This window comes from Octopus bimaculoides, chromosome 4, assembly GCF_001194135.2.
Source record: "Octopus bimaculoides isolate UCB-OBI-ISO-001 chromosome 4, ASM119413v2, whole genome shotgun sequence".
Lineage (NCBI taxonomy): Eukaryota > Metazoa > Mollusca > Cephalopoda > Octopoda > Octopodidae > Octopus > Octopus bimaculoides.
This window is the reverse complement of record NC_068984.1, coordinates 119,823,109-119,841,763: the sequence shown is the minus strand read 5'-3', so window position 1 is coordinate 119,841,763 and position 18,655 is coordinate 119,823,109. Positions and strand designations below refer to the sequence as shown.

General features: G+C 35.0%; 1 protein-coding gene across 1 annotated transcript in view; it reads right to left on the bottom strand.

The window, feature by feature from the left end:
* The window catches only part of LOC106876925 (uncharacterized), a 243,266-nt gene that overhangs the window by 131,824 nt on the left and 92,787 nt on the right, over window positions 1-18,655 (bottom strand). Inside the window, exons 7-8 of the mRNA XM_014925678.2 lie at window positions 9,703-9,769; window positions 3,182-3,274 (exon numbers count right to left, since the gene is read on the bottom strand). Coding sequence (XP_014781164.1) covers window positions 3,182-3,274; window positions 9,703-9,769 — 160 coding nt within the window. The remainder of the gene's footprint in view (window positions 1-3,181; window positions 3,275-9,702; window positions 9,770-18,655) is intronic.

Genomic DNA, 18,655 nt, shown 5'->3' with positions numbered 1-18,655 from the left:
ATATATACCCACACACACACTTTTCTTTCTCCTACTCATTTTGACTCTCCATTTATTTCTATCTATCTATCTATCTATCTGTCTGTCTGTCTACCTGTCAGTCAGTCTGTCTTCTATTTATTCTTTTGTTTTATTTGCCTCTCAGAAATTTATTTATTCATTGATCGGTTCCACTTTCATGCATACGGATTGATAAACAGCTTAAGTATTTCGTCTGAAACAGTTTTCATATAGATTAAATACCCCATCCTTTCATTCATTATTAAAATGACATGGCTACAATATATTTTTTAGGGTTGTTATTTTCGTTTTTTTATCATTATTATTATTATCATCATCATCATCATCATCATCATCATCATTATTATTATTACTTTTACTGGTGGTGGACGTAAAAATGGTAGTTTTCTTCAGTATTTTCTATCATTTTCTGCCATACCTATTTATTATATTGTTTTACAAACATGTTTAGAATGTCTGCTAATGTAACTGTCTAAAAACCTCTTTGTCAAAAAAGGAAATGGTAAGGAATATAGTTAAATGGTTTCAATGTAATCTGACATGACTCCAATAGCTGAAAATATAGAATCGGTAAATTAATGGATATCATTATTCAGTGTGAGACAACATGAATATACAATTACACTCATAAGCACTGGTACACTTTGTTATGCTGTTCCATTCTTTCATTCTCTTACACACTTCAGATATTGGATTGCAGCCATGCCGGGGTACCACCTTGAGGAATTTTAGTTAAAACAAATCAACCCCGATACTTATTTTAAGTTTGGTACTTATTCTATAGATCTTTTTTTACCGAACTGCTAGGTTACAGGGATGCAAACAAACCAACACTGATTGTCAAGTGGTGGGAATACAAGCACACACACATATCTAACTATCTATCTATATATATATATATATATATATATATATATATATATATATATATATATATATATATATATATATATATATATACGTACAAGAGTTATGGAATGGCATAGATAAGATCCAGGTTACATATGTTTGACCATGAGCAGAACCTCAGAAGTGGTTAATATCCAGATGAGGTGTATACGGCAGGCTATTCTTTAGGCCAAGGATATCATGATTAAATGAAAGTTTACGTTGCCGCAAGGAGGTACATGTTAACGCATGGGAGATTCAACCAATTGGATCTTCCATACGTTAACATGTACCTCCTTGCGGCAATGCAAACTTTCATTTAATCAATATATTGTTGGCCTAAAGAGTAGCCTGCGGTATACACCTCACCTGGATATTTACCACTTCTGAGGTTCCATTCGTGATGAAACATATGTAGCCTGGATGTTATCTATGCCATTCCATAACTCTTGTATTCTTATTCACACACCTGGTAACTCTGGTCACCTTTTATGAAATATAAAAAGTACTTTTTCAGTTTATCGTTCTTCAACAGGAAAAAAATCCACATCCTTCCATCTCACTAACGCACTATTGTACCTGAAAGTTGCTTTATATTTACTACAGGTTGCTTGAAGCTAACTTTCTTCCTACACCTCAATCCCTGGATCTTACATTTATATATATTCTTTTACTTGTTTCAGTCATTGGACTGTGGCCATGCTGGAGCACTGTCTTTAGTCGAGCAAATCGACCCCAGGACTTATTCTTTGTAAGCCTAGTACTTATTCTATCGGTCTCTTTTGCCAAACTGCTAAGTTACAGGGATGTAAACACACCATCATTGGTTGTGAAGCGATTTGGTGGGGACAAACACTGACACACAAACATATACATATATATATCATCATCATCATCATCATCATCATCATCGTTTAACGTCCGCTTTCCATGCTAGCATGGGTTGGACGATTTGACAGAGGACTGGCAAGCCAGAAGGCTGCACCAGGCTCCAATCTGATCTGGCAAAGTTTCTACAGCTGGATGCCCTTCCTAATGCCAACCACTCCAAGAGTGTAGTAGGTGCTTTTACGTGCCACCGGCATGAGGACCAGTCACATGGTACTGGCAACAGCCACGCTCAAAAGGTGTTTTTTACGTGCCACCTACACGGGAGCCAGTCCAGTGGCACTGGCAACGACCTCACACGAATGATTTTCTAACATGCCACCAGCACAAGTGCTAGAAGGCAACACTAGTAATGATTATGCTCTAATGGTGCTATTTACGGGCCACTAGCACAGAAGCCAGACAGCTGCTCTAGCAATGAACACGCTCGACAATGCTGTTAGTGCTCCACTGTTGCGGTGACCAGTCATCGAGTACACGATGCGCTTCTTTCAGTTTCCGTCTACCAAATCCACTCACAAGGCTTTGATCGGCCTGAGGCTATAGTAGTAGACACTTGCCCAAGGTGCCATGCAGTGGGACTGAACCCGGAACCATGTGGTTGGTAAGCAAGCTACTTACAACTGAGGGAGAGAGAGAGAGTAAGAGAGAAAACAAAGTTATTTTATTCCACACTTCCACACAGGCAGAAAAAAAGTTGAGAATACCTTGGGGGTCCTTTAAATGGCTTACTTTTAAAGGCTTAACTGGTTTCACAGATTTTTCTGATTTTCAAAAGTTAAGTTAGAAAGAAAGATGTAGGACTATGCTGCAACTGTCTTTCTTCTTACTGGAGTTCAAAAATTCCCTCATTTTTTTAGTGGGAACATGGCTCAAATTAGTATCTGTTTAGGGTACAATTTGATAGGCAGAAGATAATCACATGTTTAGGCTTAGAAATTTTATTAAGTTCCCTGCTACTTCGATGTGTTAATGTCAATGTGACAATATTTTTGGCTGACACAGTTGAGTGAATGTCTAGTGACAGTCCCATACAATCAAGGGTCTCTAAATTTAATCAAACAGCAGCAGCAGTAGAAGGGTAGTTATTTCTTAATATGAAGGTTTCAAAGGATTAAAAAAGAAAGGTAGAACTAATTTCAAATAACTTTGTTACCAATTTAATAAAATTTACCAAAAGAGATAGAGAGAGTGATATGCAGCCAGAATGGCAAACAGACAGCTAACCAGACAGACAGACATAACTAATTTTGAATAATTTGATTATCAATCCAGAAAGTTCCATTTAAACAATCGAAAAAATTGAGAGAATTCTTTAGAGATATGTAGAGTGCTGAGTGAGTTTGATAATATATAAAGAAGATGGATGAAAAAACAAAATTACCGTTTCTTCTAGCTCTCCACCTGGCTGTCTATTAATATTAGTTTGTTCGTTTATAAATGTTACCATTTCCACTAACTCAAGACGTCCACCATACTGAAATTGGAAAGATAAATGAAAATAGAACATAATGATTATCTCCAGAATACATATAGAGAAGCAGAAAAAAATGGAAACATATGTGCATGTATGTATGCATGCATGTATGTATGCATGCATGCAAGTAGGTTGCATATAAGGATTTATGCATGTGTGTGTATGTATATATATATATATATATATATATATATATATATATATATACAGAGTGTCCACAAAGTCTGGGTACAGGGAGTAAATAAAATCGTAACATAAACAATTAAATATAAGAAATAATAATTTCTTAAAGTATGTGTCAATCCCCATGTGGGTACATGGTGTAAATAAAATCATAACATAAACAATTAAATATAAGAAATAATAATTTCTTAAAGTATGTGTCAATCCCCATGTACCCAGACTTTGTGGACACCCTGTATATACATATATATCATCATCAGCAGCAGCAGCATTGTCTAATGTCTGCCTTCCGTGCTCACATGGGTATGGATGCATGCACATGTGTGTTTGTGTGTGTGTAGTAATATGTAAAGGTAAGATCCAAGGATCCAGGTATAGGAAGTTAGTGAGCTTCAAGCAGTCTGTAGAAGGTATAAAAACACAACTTTCAGGAACAATAGTGGTTTATTGACACAGAAGGTTGTAAATTTTTCCCATACCGAAGCTTGATAAGCAGAAAACAGTTATTTTATAGTTCACAGTTAGCAGTATGCAAATAAAAATCCAAATTTAGGGGATGGAGTAGAAAAAAATCCAGGATACATATGTTTCTTAACTAGCAGAACCTCAGGAATAGTAATTACCCAAATGAGGAGTAATCCGCTAGCTACTCATCAGGCCAAAGATACCTTAGTCAAATGAAGGTTACATTGTTGTAAAGGGATTCCATGTTTATCTAATCCATCCCGTAAATTTGGATATGAGTGTATATATGTGTGAATATATCATCATCATCATTTAACGTCCTTTGTCCATGCTGGCATGGGTTGGACAGTTTCACTGGGCTGGCATGCTGCACCGGGCTCCAATCTGATCTGGCAATGTTTCTACAGCTGGATGCCCTTCCTAATGCCAACAATTCTGAGAGTGTACTGGGTGCTTTTTACATGCCACTGGCATGGGAGCCAGTTAGGCAGCACTGGTATCGACCATGTTCGGATGGTGTTTTTTATGTGCCACCAGCACAGGAGCCAGTCGAGGGGAGGGATTGGCAGTTATTAGAAATATTAGTTTTATATCTTAGCACAAGGCCAGCAATTTTGAAGGTAGGAACAAGTTGATTACGTTAACCCCAATATTGAATCGATACTTATTTTATCAACCCCAAAATGATGACAGGCAAAGTCGACCTCAGCAGAATTTGAACGCAACCTAAATACAGACAATATACCGCTAAGCATTTTACCCAGTGTGCTAACTCTTCTGCCAGCTCACTGCCTTAACCCTTTAGTATTTAAACTAGTCATAACCAGCCCCAATATTCTATACATTTTATGCTACAACTGACCAGATCCAACCTCTCACACCTCCCCTTCAATGTCTTCGAAAAACATATTCACATCATCGATATATTGACACTACAAGACAATGCAAGATTAATTCAAAACAATGTGAATAGATAAGTAATACACTTGACAAAGAAATCTGAATGCTAATGGGTTAAATTAGTTAGAAATATTTCAAGTCATAGTGAGGTGGACAGAGAAAAAGTGGGAGAGTTGATCAAAGATGACTCAGCATGGTGAAAGATATGACTGAATATTACCACTAGTTTGGTCAGAATAAAAAAAAAGGATTTCAGAGTAACTTTAGCTGGTGAACTATTTATCTATTACTTAGGTCTGTCATGATCCCCTGGATTCATAAGCTGGGGATTAATTCAGTTTCTATAGCATATAAATGACAACAATCCCCATGAAAGAGATGCCGGTCCATTGCAAGATTTAACTTCCTAATTATTGCTGAAACTCATTTACAGCTGAGTGAATGAGCAACATAAAATGAAGTGATTTTGCTCAAAAAACACAATTCACTGCCCAGTCCTAGAATTGAAGCCATTATTTTATGATTATGAGCACAACACCCTAACCACTAGGCCATACACCTTCATTCATTAACCATATGCTATAATAGGGTTTTTCTTGGACAAGGGATTTTCCATGCCTTCATATCATGGTTGAGGGATTATTTCAAGAATAATCATTTATATTTCCAACCAACTACTGACTGGTGTTGCTTGCATTTTTCATGCATGACTGCCACATGCAACAAGATTAATTTAGTGCAGTGAAGACCATCACAAATATGCAATAAGAATCAATACTGTGAAGTGGCATACAATAATTGCTTTTTTCCTATTTAAACAAACACAATCATTATAATTGTACTCTCCCTTCAAAATTATACACTTAGCCACATTTCTGTATCTACAAAAATCTGTGTCAGCTTATACATCCATATAAGCTTGCTTTTAATGATACTGAAAATACACTTTTAAGAATGTAACTAAATAGCTCCCTTACTATCTGCTACCTTCAAAATTAGAAACTATATATATATATATATATATATATATATATATATATTGAGACCCCCCCACTTCGGTTATGACTGACCATGGGATTGTACCTAGAAAGTTACCCTTTCAGGCACAAGTCCAGGCAAGGTTGTTTATGGAAGACCAGCAGTTACCCATGCATACCAGCCTCCCTTCTCCCCACCACCAGTGTTATCCAAGGGAAAGGCAAAGGTCATACAGCTTGGCACCTGTGACGTCGCAACTCATTTCTACAGCTGAGTGAACTGGAGCAACGTGAAATAAAGTGTCTTGCTCAAAAACACAACACGCAGCCCAGTCAAGAAGAAGAAGAAGAAGAATTAAGTTGCATAGTATTACCTTTAATTCTTTTTGTACATATACATCTTTAAATAGACCTACACATGTTTCAACTGCACCGGATATATCTCTAAATTCTTATCTTATGAGAATATTACTGGATTTATAGATTAACAGTTGAATATCTTATTTTGAATACCTATCTGAAAGCCAGTAAATGTTTGGAGTAATCCCTTACTATTTACAAATATATACTTATATAAATATAATGTGTGTGTGTGTGTGTGTGTGTGTGTGTGTGTGTGTGACATTCAGTAGTAGAAGACACTTACCTAAGGTGTCACACAGATGGAATGAACCCAAAATTATATGGTTTGAGAGTAAACTTCTAAACCACATAGCTATGCCTGTGCCTAAATATATATATATATATATATATATATATAGTGTCCAGATCCGTATTTGTTGCTGCTAAACTGTTATACATTTTTAAGTGACATGCCTGTTTGGTCAATATAATTCTCAAAAGGTTAAATTGTGGAATTTGTATTCATATATTTATATATGTCTCCAAATTCTGCTTCAAAATGAGGAAATTTTTTTAAATATGAAATAGCTTCACATCTCTTTCAGCAAATTTAATTTTTGTCATCACAAACAATGGGTATGGCAAGAATTAGATTAGCCACACAGACATGCCACTTTGAAAATGTGTGACTGTTCACCAACAAATACAAGATGTGAAAAACTATGAAAATTAGAATAAGATAGTATTTAGATAGATGTGCAGGAACTTGACAAACACATTTTAAACTTTTCTCATTGTACCAATGTGTTATTGCAAAATATAAACCAAATTTTAATTTTTAACTAAAAACTGACACTTTATTTTTAATTCATTTTTTAATAAATATGAAATATTTTTCCCATTAATATTTGAATGAAGTACAAAAATTTACATCCCCTACTTAATTTGGGTCTACTAATGTATATAATATTACATTCCTTATGTCTTTATGAGTTTGCAACAAGGTTACTTCTGGTAGACACACTATATATTAAATGAGAACCTGTAGCAAACCATTACATTCATAGATGGCAATGAATATCTTTTATAAGAAGTGAAACCTGTATGTAATCATATATTTGCAGTCTTTAAGGCACTTTGAAGTGACTTGAATATAAAAATGCACTTTGCAATATGTAATTGTGAAATATAGTAATGTATATTGGATTTCATATGATAATTTTGCAATATGTAATAATGTATTTTGAAATAATTTGACTAAGATAATCTATCTTTCAATAGACATTATTGTATTCTGAAATGATTTGGTTGTAATATAATATGCTTTGGAATTAATTAACTGCAGATGTAAAAGGAATGGCATATTTTCTCCTTTTTATTATTATTTTTCCATATCTTTTGATTTCATGGAATACTTTTTAAACATTTCATGTATGCATGTATGTACGTATATACATACATGCATGTATGAATATGTATACAGATAAACAGACAGACAGATATATATATATATAGATATATAGATTGCATATATGCATATGTATGTGTGTGTGTGTATTTATAGGCAGGTGTGTGTGTGTGTATGTGTGTGTGTGTGTGTGTGTGTGTGTGTGTAACTACAATAAAAAAATTCATAGAGAAAGTCATGACAAATATACAGCATGTGTTTGTATTTTATGGATGTGTAATATCACTTTTTCTTCCTCAAATATATAGACTAATAAATTTAACCTCATGTACATATTTTTATTCTATTCCTCGCACCACCACCACTACCAGCAACAACAACAAAGACAATTGACATTAATTAGAAGAAAATCTAAAACTGACAAAACAAATCCCCTATAGACATTATGTAGGATAATAACAAATTATTTCAAAGACACAAAGCAAGAAAGAGTTAGTCACGAACTGTGCTTTACTTCATTTATAATGATAGCAATAATACTAATTTCAACTATAACTAACTCCTACCAAGATTTATGTAATCTTATGGTAAAATCTGTTACTATCTAACCTAGCTCCATCGTCTAGCTTTCTAATTTCTCAATTCTTAACCTGGGAAATTTCAGAATCCATTAACTAATTAATTCTAATAGGAAATTCATTATTTGCAATTTTGCTAGATTTATTGTCTATAATGTTGATTTTCAGGACAATAATGTTTATTTAATATAAGGCTGTTAATGGTATGTAATAAACTTTGTAGGATACAAGACTAGCTTTTCCCTTATGTGACTATGTGGATGTAGGTATGGCAGTGCAGCTTTAGGCTCAGTTCTGCTACATGGCACTTTGAGCAATTGTCTCCTACTACAGCCCTGAAGTGACCAAAGCCTTGTGAGTGGATTTGGTAGGTGGAAACTGAAGGAAACCTATCAAGTGTGTGTGTGATCTTTTTGTGTTTCTTTGTCTTGACATCATGAAATAGTTACCAACAAGCATCAGCATCATAAAAGCAGTGTCCATTGTTTCAAGTCTCCCATGAAAATACATCAGGCCATAGGGAAATAATGTTGGCAAGAGGAAGAGCATCTGGCCAGAGAAAATCTACATCAACAAATTCTGTGACCCATGGAAAGTGAACATTAAAATAATGATAATGATGATGATAATAAACAAAAATCAGGATGGTGAACTGGTAAAGGGGCTGTTCAGCAAAAACCTCAAGAAACACTTTAATCAAAATACAAGATGTTTGGACTAAATTTGATGATTTGTTTATGTCTCCATTTTTCATGACCAGCTTGATATATTGTTGAATAGTCAACAGCATTGGAGATCATAAAGATTAGTTGTTGAAAAAAGTTATTTGATATGGAGAACTGGAAGCCATCTAAATATTGGAAAAGAGTTACCTATATCATGTTGATTCATGTCAAGTGTTAACATGTTGATATCATCACTGTTGCTCCATATTCTGTGAACACTGTAAGACATGACATGGATAGCTGCAATGGGCAGCAGGAAGAGACACAGCAGGTGTTCTGACTGCATTCACATGCTGGAGTTCTTCCAACAACTGCAAGACAAGGTGATGGAAGATCTGAATAAGGGAATCTGGGCTTTGGCAAGAGGAAAGGGTGTTAGAGTCACCACAAATGAAGCTGGTCTTGAGTGAGGACCTTCACTACCACTCATACAAGAGGAATAAGAGACAAATTCTGACAGCGAAAGCCAAAGAGAACCACTTGATGACATCAACACCCACAATTTCAGGCCTCTTAATTACCCCATTGTAATACCATGTATTACTATGTGTGGGGCACAATCGAGAAAGACATGAACCACTCTACCTGCAACACCAAGACCAAATTAGTGGCCAAGCTCAAGGTGTTCAAAGATCTTCACATAGTGAGAGATGTATGCACCAGGTTCTGGAGTTCTCTTGTTGCTATGGTGGAAGCTGAGGACAGCTACCTCAAGGCCATAATCTAGTTGATACTTTTTAGATTTTTCAAAATACTTTTATTTTTGGATGGGATATTGTGTTTTCTTTTAATTTAAGCAAACTGCCAAATTTAGTCCATACACCCTGTACGTATGGCATGGTATACTTACACGTTTTCGAGCATTCTTGTTTTCTATGGAGTACCAGTACATGGCAGGATATTTCTTTCGTCCAAAACTGAAAAGGGAAACATTTTAAATGTCAATAAATATTTAATGATATTAATCAGTAATGTACATAAAAACATGTGTGGATTTTGGGGGAGGTTAGTCCCATTGCTTGGCACCTTCATCAAGCATCTTTAACTATAGCCTAAGGTCGGCCAATGTGTGTATCTGTTTTGTTTCTTTTTCTCCCTTCAGTCTTTAGTCTTTAGTCATCATGTTGTGTGGTGTGGTGGTGGGTGTTACTGTTCCCTTCATGTTTTCTGTTGAGGCTCAGTCTGTTTATTGCTATGTGTGTAGCCTCTGTGATCTGTCTAAGTGTCATGTCAGTTCTATGCATTGATGATATTTTAACCTCTATGCTTTTGACTGAGTCTCTATGTTCTATTTGAGCATGTTGGTAGAGCACTGATGAGCCTTTCTCTTCTTTGAGCTCTCACCAATGTTCACCTATACGCTCTCCTATGCTGCAGGCTGTCTCTCCAATGTAAGTAATTGCCATGCTTCTGCACCATTCCTCACTACATCATAAGCTATACACCACATTCCTAACCTTACAGTTAACTTGTGGGTTCATCCTACACACAATACAATTGTTCTCCTATTGAAGGGATATGTTCTACAGATCAAGGATTTTATAGGGGCACCAGGACTTTCTACTACTTTAATCTGTAGATTGACCTTATCTAGTGTTTTTCTAAAAAGGTATGCTAGTTCACTGCCAGGTATGTGCATATATGTCTATTGTAGGTGTATTACGCTGTTTTTTTTTTTACTTTTTCTCTCTTCAGTCTTTAGTCTTTAGTTGTCATGCTGCATGCTGTCCCTCTAATGTAAGTAGTTGTTCTGCTTCTGCACTGTCCCTCAGTACATCGTAAGCTATATGCCTAACCTTACAGTTATCATACCTATGATAAATATTAACAAATTAGAGACATTAAAGAAAAAAACTGTATAAGGGCACGGATACAAACAACATAGAAAGCAAACCAATGTACACACACAAACACACACACAGTAACTTCACAGATGGCCACAACAATATCAACAATACAACTAACATCAATGGTAACAACAACATCTACCACAATGGCAGCAGCATAGGTGAACACACAAACACACTGAGTTACAAGAACAGTACATAAAGTTGGGTTCAAGAGCAGCAGCAGCAGCAACAGAGTAGGGGACAGGACTGAGGGAAGGGACATAGTGCTACTAAGAACAATCACACACACACACAAACAGACGTGATGCATGTGCATATAAGGATACACATCACAGAAGAACAGGATGGAATAAGCAGGGCAAGAGCACACACAAAAACGGAAAGTGTCACTGAGGAAGTCACAGATGTGTGACGAAAGATTCTGGACAAGAGTTAGGATAAGAACAGTAATAAATGAGGCAAGAATGAATTTATAGTGTGTGTTTATTAGGGAAAAAAAAAATGACCATCCCAAAATACAATATCTGTTTCAACACATGACTTCGCATCAAAATCTTGCAACACAAATTTATATATAAATATATATGTACACACACACATACACACACCCACACACACATACATACATAAGCACATATATATGTATAGACACAGACAAATACATGTGTGTTTGTTCACATATGCATGACTTAAAAACCAGTGCTTCTGTTTGTCCCAGAGCTTAACAGTTTGATAAATAGAACTTGATAATATAAGTACAGTACTTAAAAATAAGTGCTGATATGATAAACTAAAGCTTTGAAAGTGATGCCCTGGTGAGGCTGCAGTCCAATGATTAAAGCCAGTAAAAGAATGTAGATAGACAGATAGATGGATAGATAGATAGATAGATAGATAGATAGATAGACAGACAGACAGACAGACAGACAGACAGTTATATATATATATATATCTATATATATATATATATATATATATATATATATATATATATATATATATATATGCACACACACGCGTGTGTGTGTGTGCGTGTGTGTGTGTGTGTGCATGTGTGTGTGTGTGTGTGTATAAAATCATAGTTAATTTAAAATATTTATTTATCAGTCAATTGTCATATAAATAATACGAATATTATATCTATAATCAATTATAACATAATCAATTAGGTCTTTGATATTTGTCTTGCAAATAATATAAATGCTGTGTGCATAATAGTTTATGCATTCAATTTTGCTTTGTTCCACAGTTACTGTGTTACATAACAGAATAATATTTATAGATTAATATTAATAATATTTATAAATGTATAATGATTTCTTTTGTTGCCAAAAGGGGATTCATTTATAAGAATTGGAAAGTTACCATCATTATAAGTTCTCTATATGCATTTATGTGTGTATATATATATATATATATATATATATATATATATACACATAGAGAGAGAGAGAGAAGGGGATATACATATGTATATATATATATGAATAGATATATACATACATATATATATATAGATATACATAAAGACATACATACATAGACACACACACACATATATATATATATACATACACACACATACACACACACACACACACACACATATATATATACATATATAAAAAGATGTACATACATATATACATGCACGCACGCAGGCACGCACGCGCACACACACACACACACACACACACACACACACACACACACAAATAGGAGGTAATTTCCATATCCCCATTCTGATCAATGATCTTTTTGACTGACAAGAAGTAGGAAAGGAAAGCTTCTGGATTTTTCATTTGTCCATATTCTATAGAATGGCAAGCAATCTATTTGTATACATGTGCTATGAAGAGCATCTCACATCTGACTTGACATTAAGTATAACAGAAAAATTAATTAAATAAACTAGAAAACTCATAAGATTTCTAATTGACTTTATAGTGTAGAGAGGAACTCCAAAATTGATTTGGTCTTTAATCTCTAGCAATAGAAATGAGTCAGTTAATATATATGAATAGTAATTAATCAATCACTTTCAATGATTGATTTTGCCAAAGGTTTTGTTTTTATTTTATTTTCGTAATAAATCTTAATGGTCAAAAACTTTTAACACTTACACAAGTATCATTGAGGTAAACTTTGCCCTTCGTCCTTCTGGGGTTGATAAATGAAGTTCTAGTTTAAGGTGGTGGGCTGGCAAAATCATTAGAGCATCTAACTAAATACCTTGAAGTATTTGTTTCAACATTTTATAGTCTGAGTTCAAATCCTGAAGAGATCAACTTTGCCTTCCATCACTCTGAGGCCAATAAAATGAACCACTCATCAAATGCTGGAGTTGATGGTAGCGATTAACCCCTCCTCCTAAAATTATTGGCTTTGCACCCAAATCAGAAATAGTTATTTATTTATATTATTATTATCATTAGGTGGGTAGCTGGTAGTTCTGAATTTAAATTCTGGCAGTCAAATTTGTCTTTCATTCTTTTGGTATTAATAAAATAAAGTACCAGTCAAATACTGGGGTTGATGTGATTTACTTAACTTGCCCCCACCAAACTTTGAAACCATTATCATTATTATTATTATTATTATTAATAAGGCAGCAAGCTGGCAGAATTGTTATCACAACAGGCAAAATGTTTCGCAGCATTTCATCTGTCTCCATGTTCTAGGTTAAAATTCTGCTGAGGTTGGCTTTGCCTTTCATCCTTTCAGGGGTTAATAAATTAAGTACCAGTTGAACACTGGAGTCAGTGTAATCAACTAGCACCCTCCTCCAAAATTCCTGGCTTTGTGCCAAAATTTGAAACCACTATTATTATTATTATTAAGATGGCAAGCTGGTAGAATTGTTATCATGCCAGGCAAAATGCTTAGCAGCATTTCATCCATCTTAAAGATGTTCTGAGTCCAAATTCCACCAAGGTCAACTTTGCCTTTCATCTTTTCAGGGACGATGAAATAGGTACCAGTTGATTGCTGGGGTCAATGTAATCGACTAGCCCCCTTCCCCAAAATTCTAGGCCTTGTTCCTACGGTAGAAAGGATTGTTATTATTATTACTATTATTATTATTATTATTATTATTATTATTATTATTATTATTAAATGCTTAATAGTATTTCGCCCACCACTGCATTCTGAGTTCAAATTCCGCCAAGGTCTACTTTGCCTTTCATCCTTTCAGGGTTGATTAAATAAGTACCAGTTATGCACTGCGGTCAATGTAATCAACTTAAACCCTTCCCCCAAATTTCAGGCCTTGTGTCGACATGAGATTGGTGGCATTGATAACATTGTCCCCTTAATGTCATGCTTTGTGCCTATGTTAGAAAGAATTATTATTCCTTTCTTCCTTCAGCACAGCTTCAAACATTAACCAAGTACATATTTAGTACTCTCCATCAAATGATATGACCTCAAAAAAGTGTACCTTTCACAGAATGTTGGCAGCTCCAAGCAGTGCCAATTTTTGTAAGGTTACAATTATTAGGTATTATATTTATTTCATTGATGTGTGTCAGCTTGTTGGGAACAGAGCCAAGAGCACCAATTACTATTGGTACAGCTTCACTTTCTATATTCTACATTCTTAAAGTTTCTGATCAAAGGTCCCAAATTCTCAAATTTTTTTCTATGCTCTTTGCTGAATATATTGTGACTGTCTGGGATAAATACCACATCTCTTTTTCTACCACAATAGTATCTGGTCAACGGTGCTTTATCATTTCATATATTTGTATTTTTAACAGCCAATGATTATTTTCAGTTTCCCTAGCATTAAGTTGAATGAATTCCAGACTGTCACAAGCAGAGGTAATTCTGCATCCTTTACCATTCCTACAGAAGAAACAGCTCTGAGTTGGCTAGTCTTATACCATCTTCATTTAGGATCTCCTGATTCGCTAGTCTCTACTCTTTCCATCAGCTATAGTGTCCATTCCACCTCCACCTCTGAATTAACCATTTTCTCTTCATGCTCTTCCATCCCTTAACATTCTCCCTCTAGATTTTCCCTTCTTGCCTATAACTAACACTCTGTCAGTTAGATATGCTGAGTGTTCCAGTTGATTTAATCAATTAATGTGCAAGTGGCTGAGCACTCCACAGACATGCATTCCCTTAATGTAGTTCTCAGGGAAATTCAAGATGACACAGAATGTGACAAGGATGTCACTTTAAACTACAGGTACAATTCATTTTTGCCAGCTGATTGGACTGGAGCAACATGAAATAAAGTATCTTCCTCAAAGACATGACACACCACCAGGTATCAAACACACAACCTTATGATGATCACACTGTAAAGTAATTGGCATTAGGAAGGGCATCCAGCTGTAGAAACCAAGAAACCAGGTTGGATGGTTTTGACCAGAGCTGGCAAGTAGGTGAGCTGCACTAGATTCCAGTCTCATTTCTTGGTTTCTACAGCTGGATGCTTTTCCTAATGCCAACTACTTTACAGTAAACTACTATGCAAAATTAATTTAATTAAAATATTCCGGTGCTTGGAGTTTGGAGGGTTGTGGGTTGCAAAACATGGAGAGTGGGCATTTGGTGAAAGAGAGCACTGAGCTATGCAGGTTTGAGAACCACTACTGTAAACCAAAACCTTAAATTCACAAATAGACATGGATTAGGTTGTTGAAAGCTCAACTACCTCAGCCATATAAATACATCATAATGATGGTATCAGCATCTGAACAACTGTCCCCTCAGCATTTCATGTATATGTATGGAGTAAGAAGTGCATCTAATTATATACTGCTATTATTAGTCTGCAAAATTTTGCTGTTGCTCAACAACCATTTGATAATTAAAATCCTATCATAATTAACATCAATCATAAAGTTAATTACCGCTTAGCTGATAATTGATAACATCAAGCAAACTTCTATGGAAGTAGATAATTTCAAACCTACTTAATTCTTGACAATATTATTATTTTAATTATAAATATTGAAAAAAAAGAGAAAATTACATAAATTAGATATAAAGTTTATATAAAAACAGAACAGCAAACATATTAACTTCCTGTAAAATCTGATAATGTAAGCAAAGTAAAACTGGAAATGAACAATATAGATTATTGCTATTAACTCCTGAAGAGAGTAAGGTAACTACTACTACTATTATTATTAATAATGATAATAATAATAATTATTATTATTATTATTATTATTATTATTATTATTATTATAACAATGAGAATGTGGCAAGAATGATCCATTGGGAGCTCTGTGGAAAACACAGTCTACAAAGAGCAAAAACGTGGTATGAGCAAACCCCAGAAGGAGTCACCAAGAATAAAAATTGCAAAATCCTGTGGGATGCAATGATTCAAAGCAATCACGTGACCAGACATCAGAAACCAGACATTGTTGTGGTGAATAAAGAAGAAAGAACATGCATGATAATCGACATAGCATGTCCTGGTGACGACAGGATCAAAGAGAAGGAAGAAGAAAAAAATTAACAAATATGACAATTTGAAGCAAGAAATACAAAGGTTGTGGTCAGTGAGGAGAGTAGACGTGGTACCAACAGTAATTGGTGCACTTGGAAGTATCAGCACTCAGCTACGAACATGGCTCAAAATGATTGGTATAAATGTAAAGGAAGAACACCTACAAAGATCAGCATTGCTTGGAACTGCAAGAATTCTTTGCAGGGTTCTTGAAGCATGACCAGTGTCACCTTAGTCTGCTGGCTGTTACTGGTTTCCATGGTAAATAACTGACCAGGCTCATAACATTTCCTCTGAATGAAATGCCAGTCCATTGCAGGGTTACTTATTCACAAGTAAGTGGACTGACGCAACATGAAATGAAGCGTTTTACTCAAGAACAAAATGCACTACCCAGTCTAGGAATTGAAACCACAATCTTACAATCATGAGTGCAACACCCTAATCTTTAGGCCATACTCCCTCACAAAGTACAAAGACTTGAGAGAGAATAACTTATATCTGATCTAACTTGAATAAAAAAAAACTCAGAATAAAAAAAATTAATTGAAAGAGAGAAGAAACTTCAGAGATTGGAAGAAGAAAACTGAAACTGTTAGCTGAAGCAAGAATAGTTAGTATTCAAGTAGTGATACCACTTCCAGCTGCAGCTACTCTAACACAGACTGCCATTTGCAAACTGTCCTTATCAGTACTTGGAAACACGGAACAGACGTGCAGCTCTGAGACACACACATGTAGTTAACTGTTTCCAGTTGAAGGAGGCCTACTACTGCTACAGACAGGGGGGGGGGGGGAAAGAGAATGTAAAGAAGAAAGAAAGTGATAATACAGATATTTTTAATAGTACAAATGAATTTGCTGTTTGGTTCATGGACAGCACACCAGATTACCAAAGTGACTAAGTATACTAAGTATACTGTCACCATCACTGTAATGAGCCAACCAGTCTACTTGGTTGTAAATAGGTACCACAGGTACTTGATGAAGCTCACTCAGCTCTAGAGATGGAGGTAGTGTTGGAAAATTAATCAGAGCTTTGTTAGCTAAGAAACAGGGGCTCTTTTATTGGAATTTAACCCACATCAACAAGGCTATTAAAGCATATTTTATTGTGTCTGGGGAAAGTCATTCTGTTTTAATGGCTTATTAATTAACACACTCACCGGTTTGATTTCCACTTATTTATTTTTTCTAAAATTTTCATTGCTTCTTGCAACCTCTTCAATAGTCATTAACTCTGTCTGTTATCAGAGGTGTGTTCTTTTTGTTTGTTTGTGTGCATGTGCATGTGTCAGTATGTATGTGTATATGCACACTGACACACACAACAGACAAGCAAAAAGAATGCAGTTCTGATAACAGACAGAGTCAATGACTATTGAAGAGATTGCAAGAAGCAATGAAAATTTTTTTTTAAATAAGTAAATGAGTGAAATCGAACCAGTAAGTGTGTTAATTATGAATGATTCTCCCCAGACACAATAATATATATATATATATATATTAATCTTCATAATTTTGTTAGTTACATAGATGTTTCATGAATATTAACACGCATAAAATATAGTTATACAAACATATATAAATAAATATATTTGCATGTGTATACCCATACATAGATGGCTACTGATATAAGAACCAAGAGATTAATGTTCAGAACATTAACCAGTATTAGTACCAAAAGGCAATCTTTATATCAAACTTAACGTGGATGTCTTGTTAGAACACCAAATACTAAAGTATTAACCTTGAGAGGTCCTCTCATATAGACACATGGTGTATGTGTAAATGTGTGTGTGTGTGTGTATAAATGTGTACACGCACACACATACAATGGGCTTCTTTTCAATTTCTACAAACTGAATTTGCTCACAAGGTTTTGGTCAATCTGGGGCTATGGTATATACTTACCCAAGTTGCCACTCAATGAGACTGAACTCAAAGCCACATGGTTACAAAGTGAAATTCTTTATTACACAGTTATGCCTCTGTGTGTGTGTGTGTGTTTATAAACATATAAATATAAATGCATAGTTGCAGGTGGAGGTGTATGGCAAGAAATTTGCTTCCCAACCACAGAGCTCTGGGTTTAGTCACACTGCCTGGCACCTTAGGCAAGAGTCTTCTACTTTAGCCTCAGATCAATCAAAGCCTTTCGAATGAATTTGGTAGATGGAAACTGAAAGAAGCCTACCATATGTGTGTGTGTATTATGTGCATGCACATTTTGTGTCTATGCTTGTACCCCATAACTGCTTGACAACTGGTGTTCATATGTTTACATCCCCATAAATTAGCAGTTCAGCAAAATGACCAATAGAATAAGTACCAGGCTTAAAAAAGAAAGAAGTAATTGCATTGCTTTGTTTGACTAAAAAAAACTCCTGAAGGTGGTGCTCCAGCATGGCTGCAGTCAAATGACTAAAACAAGTAAAAGTATATATATATATATATATATATATATATATATATAT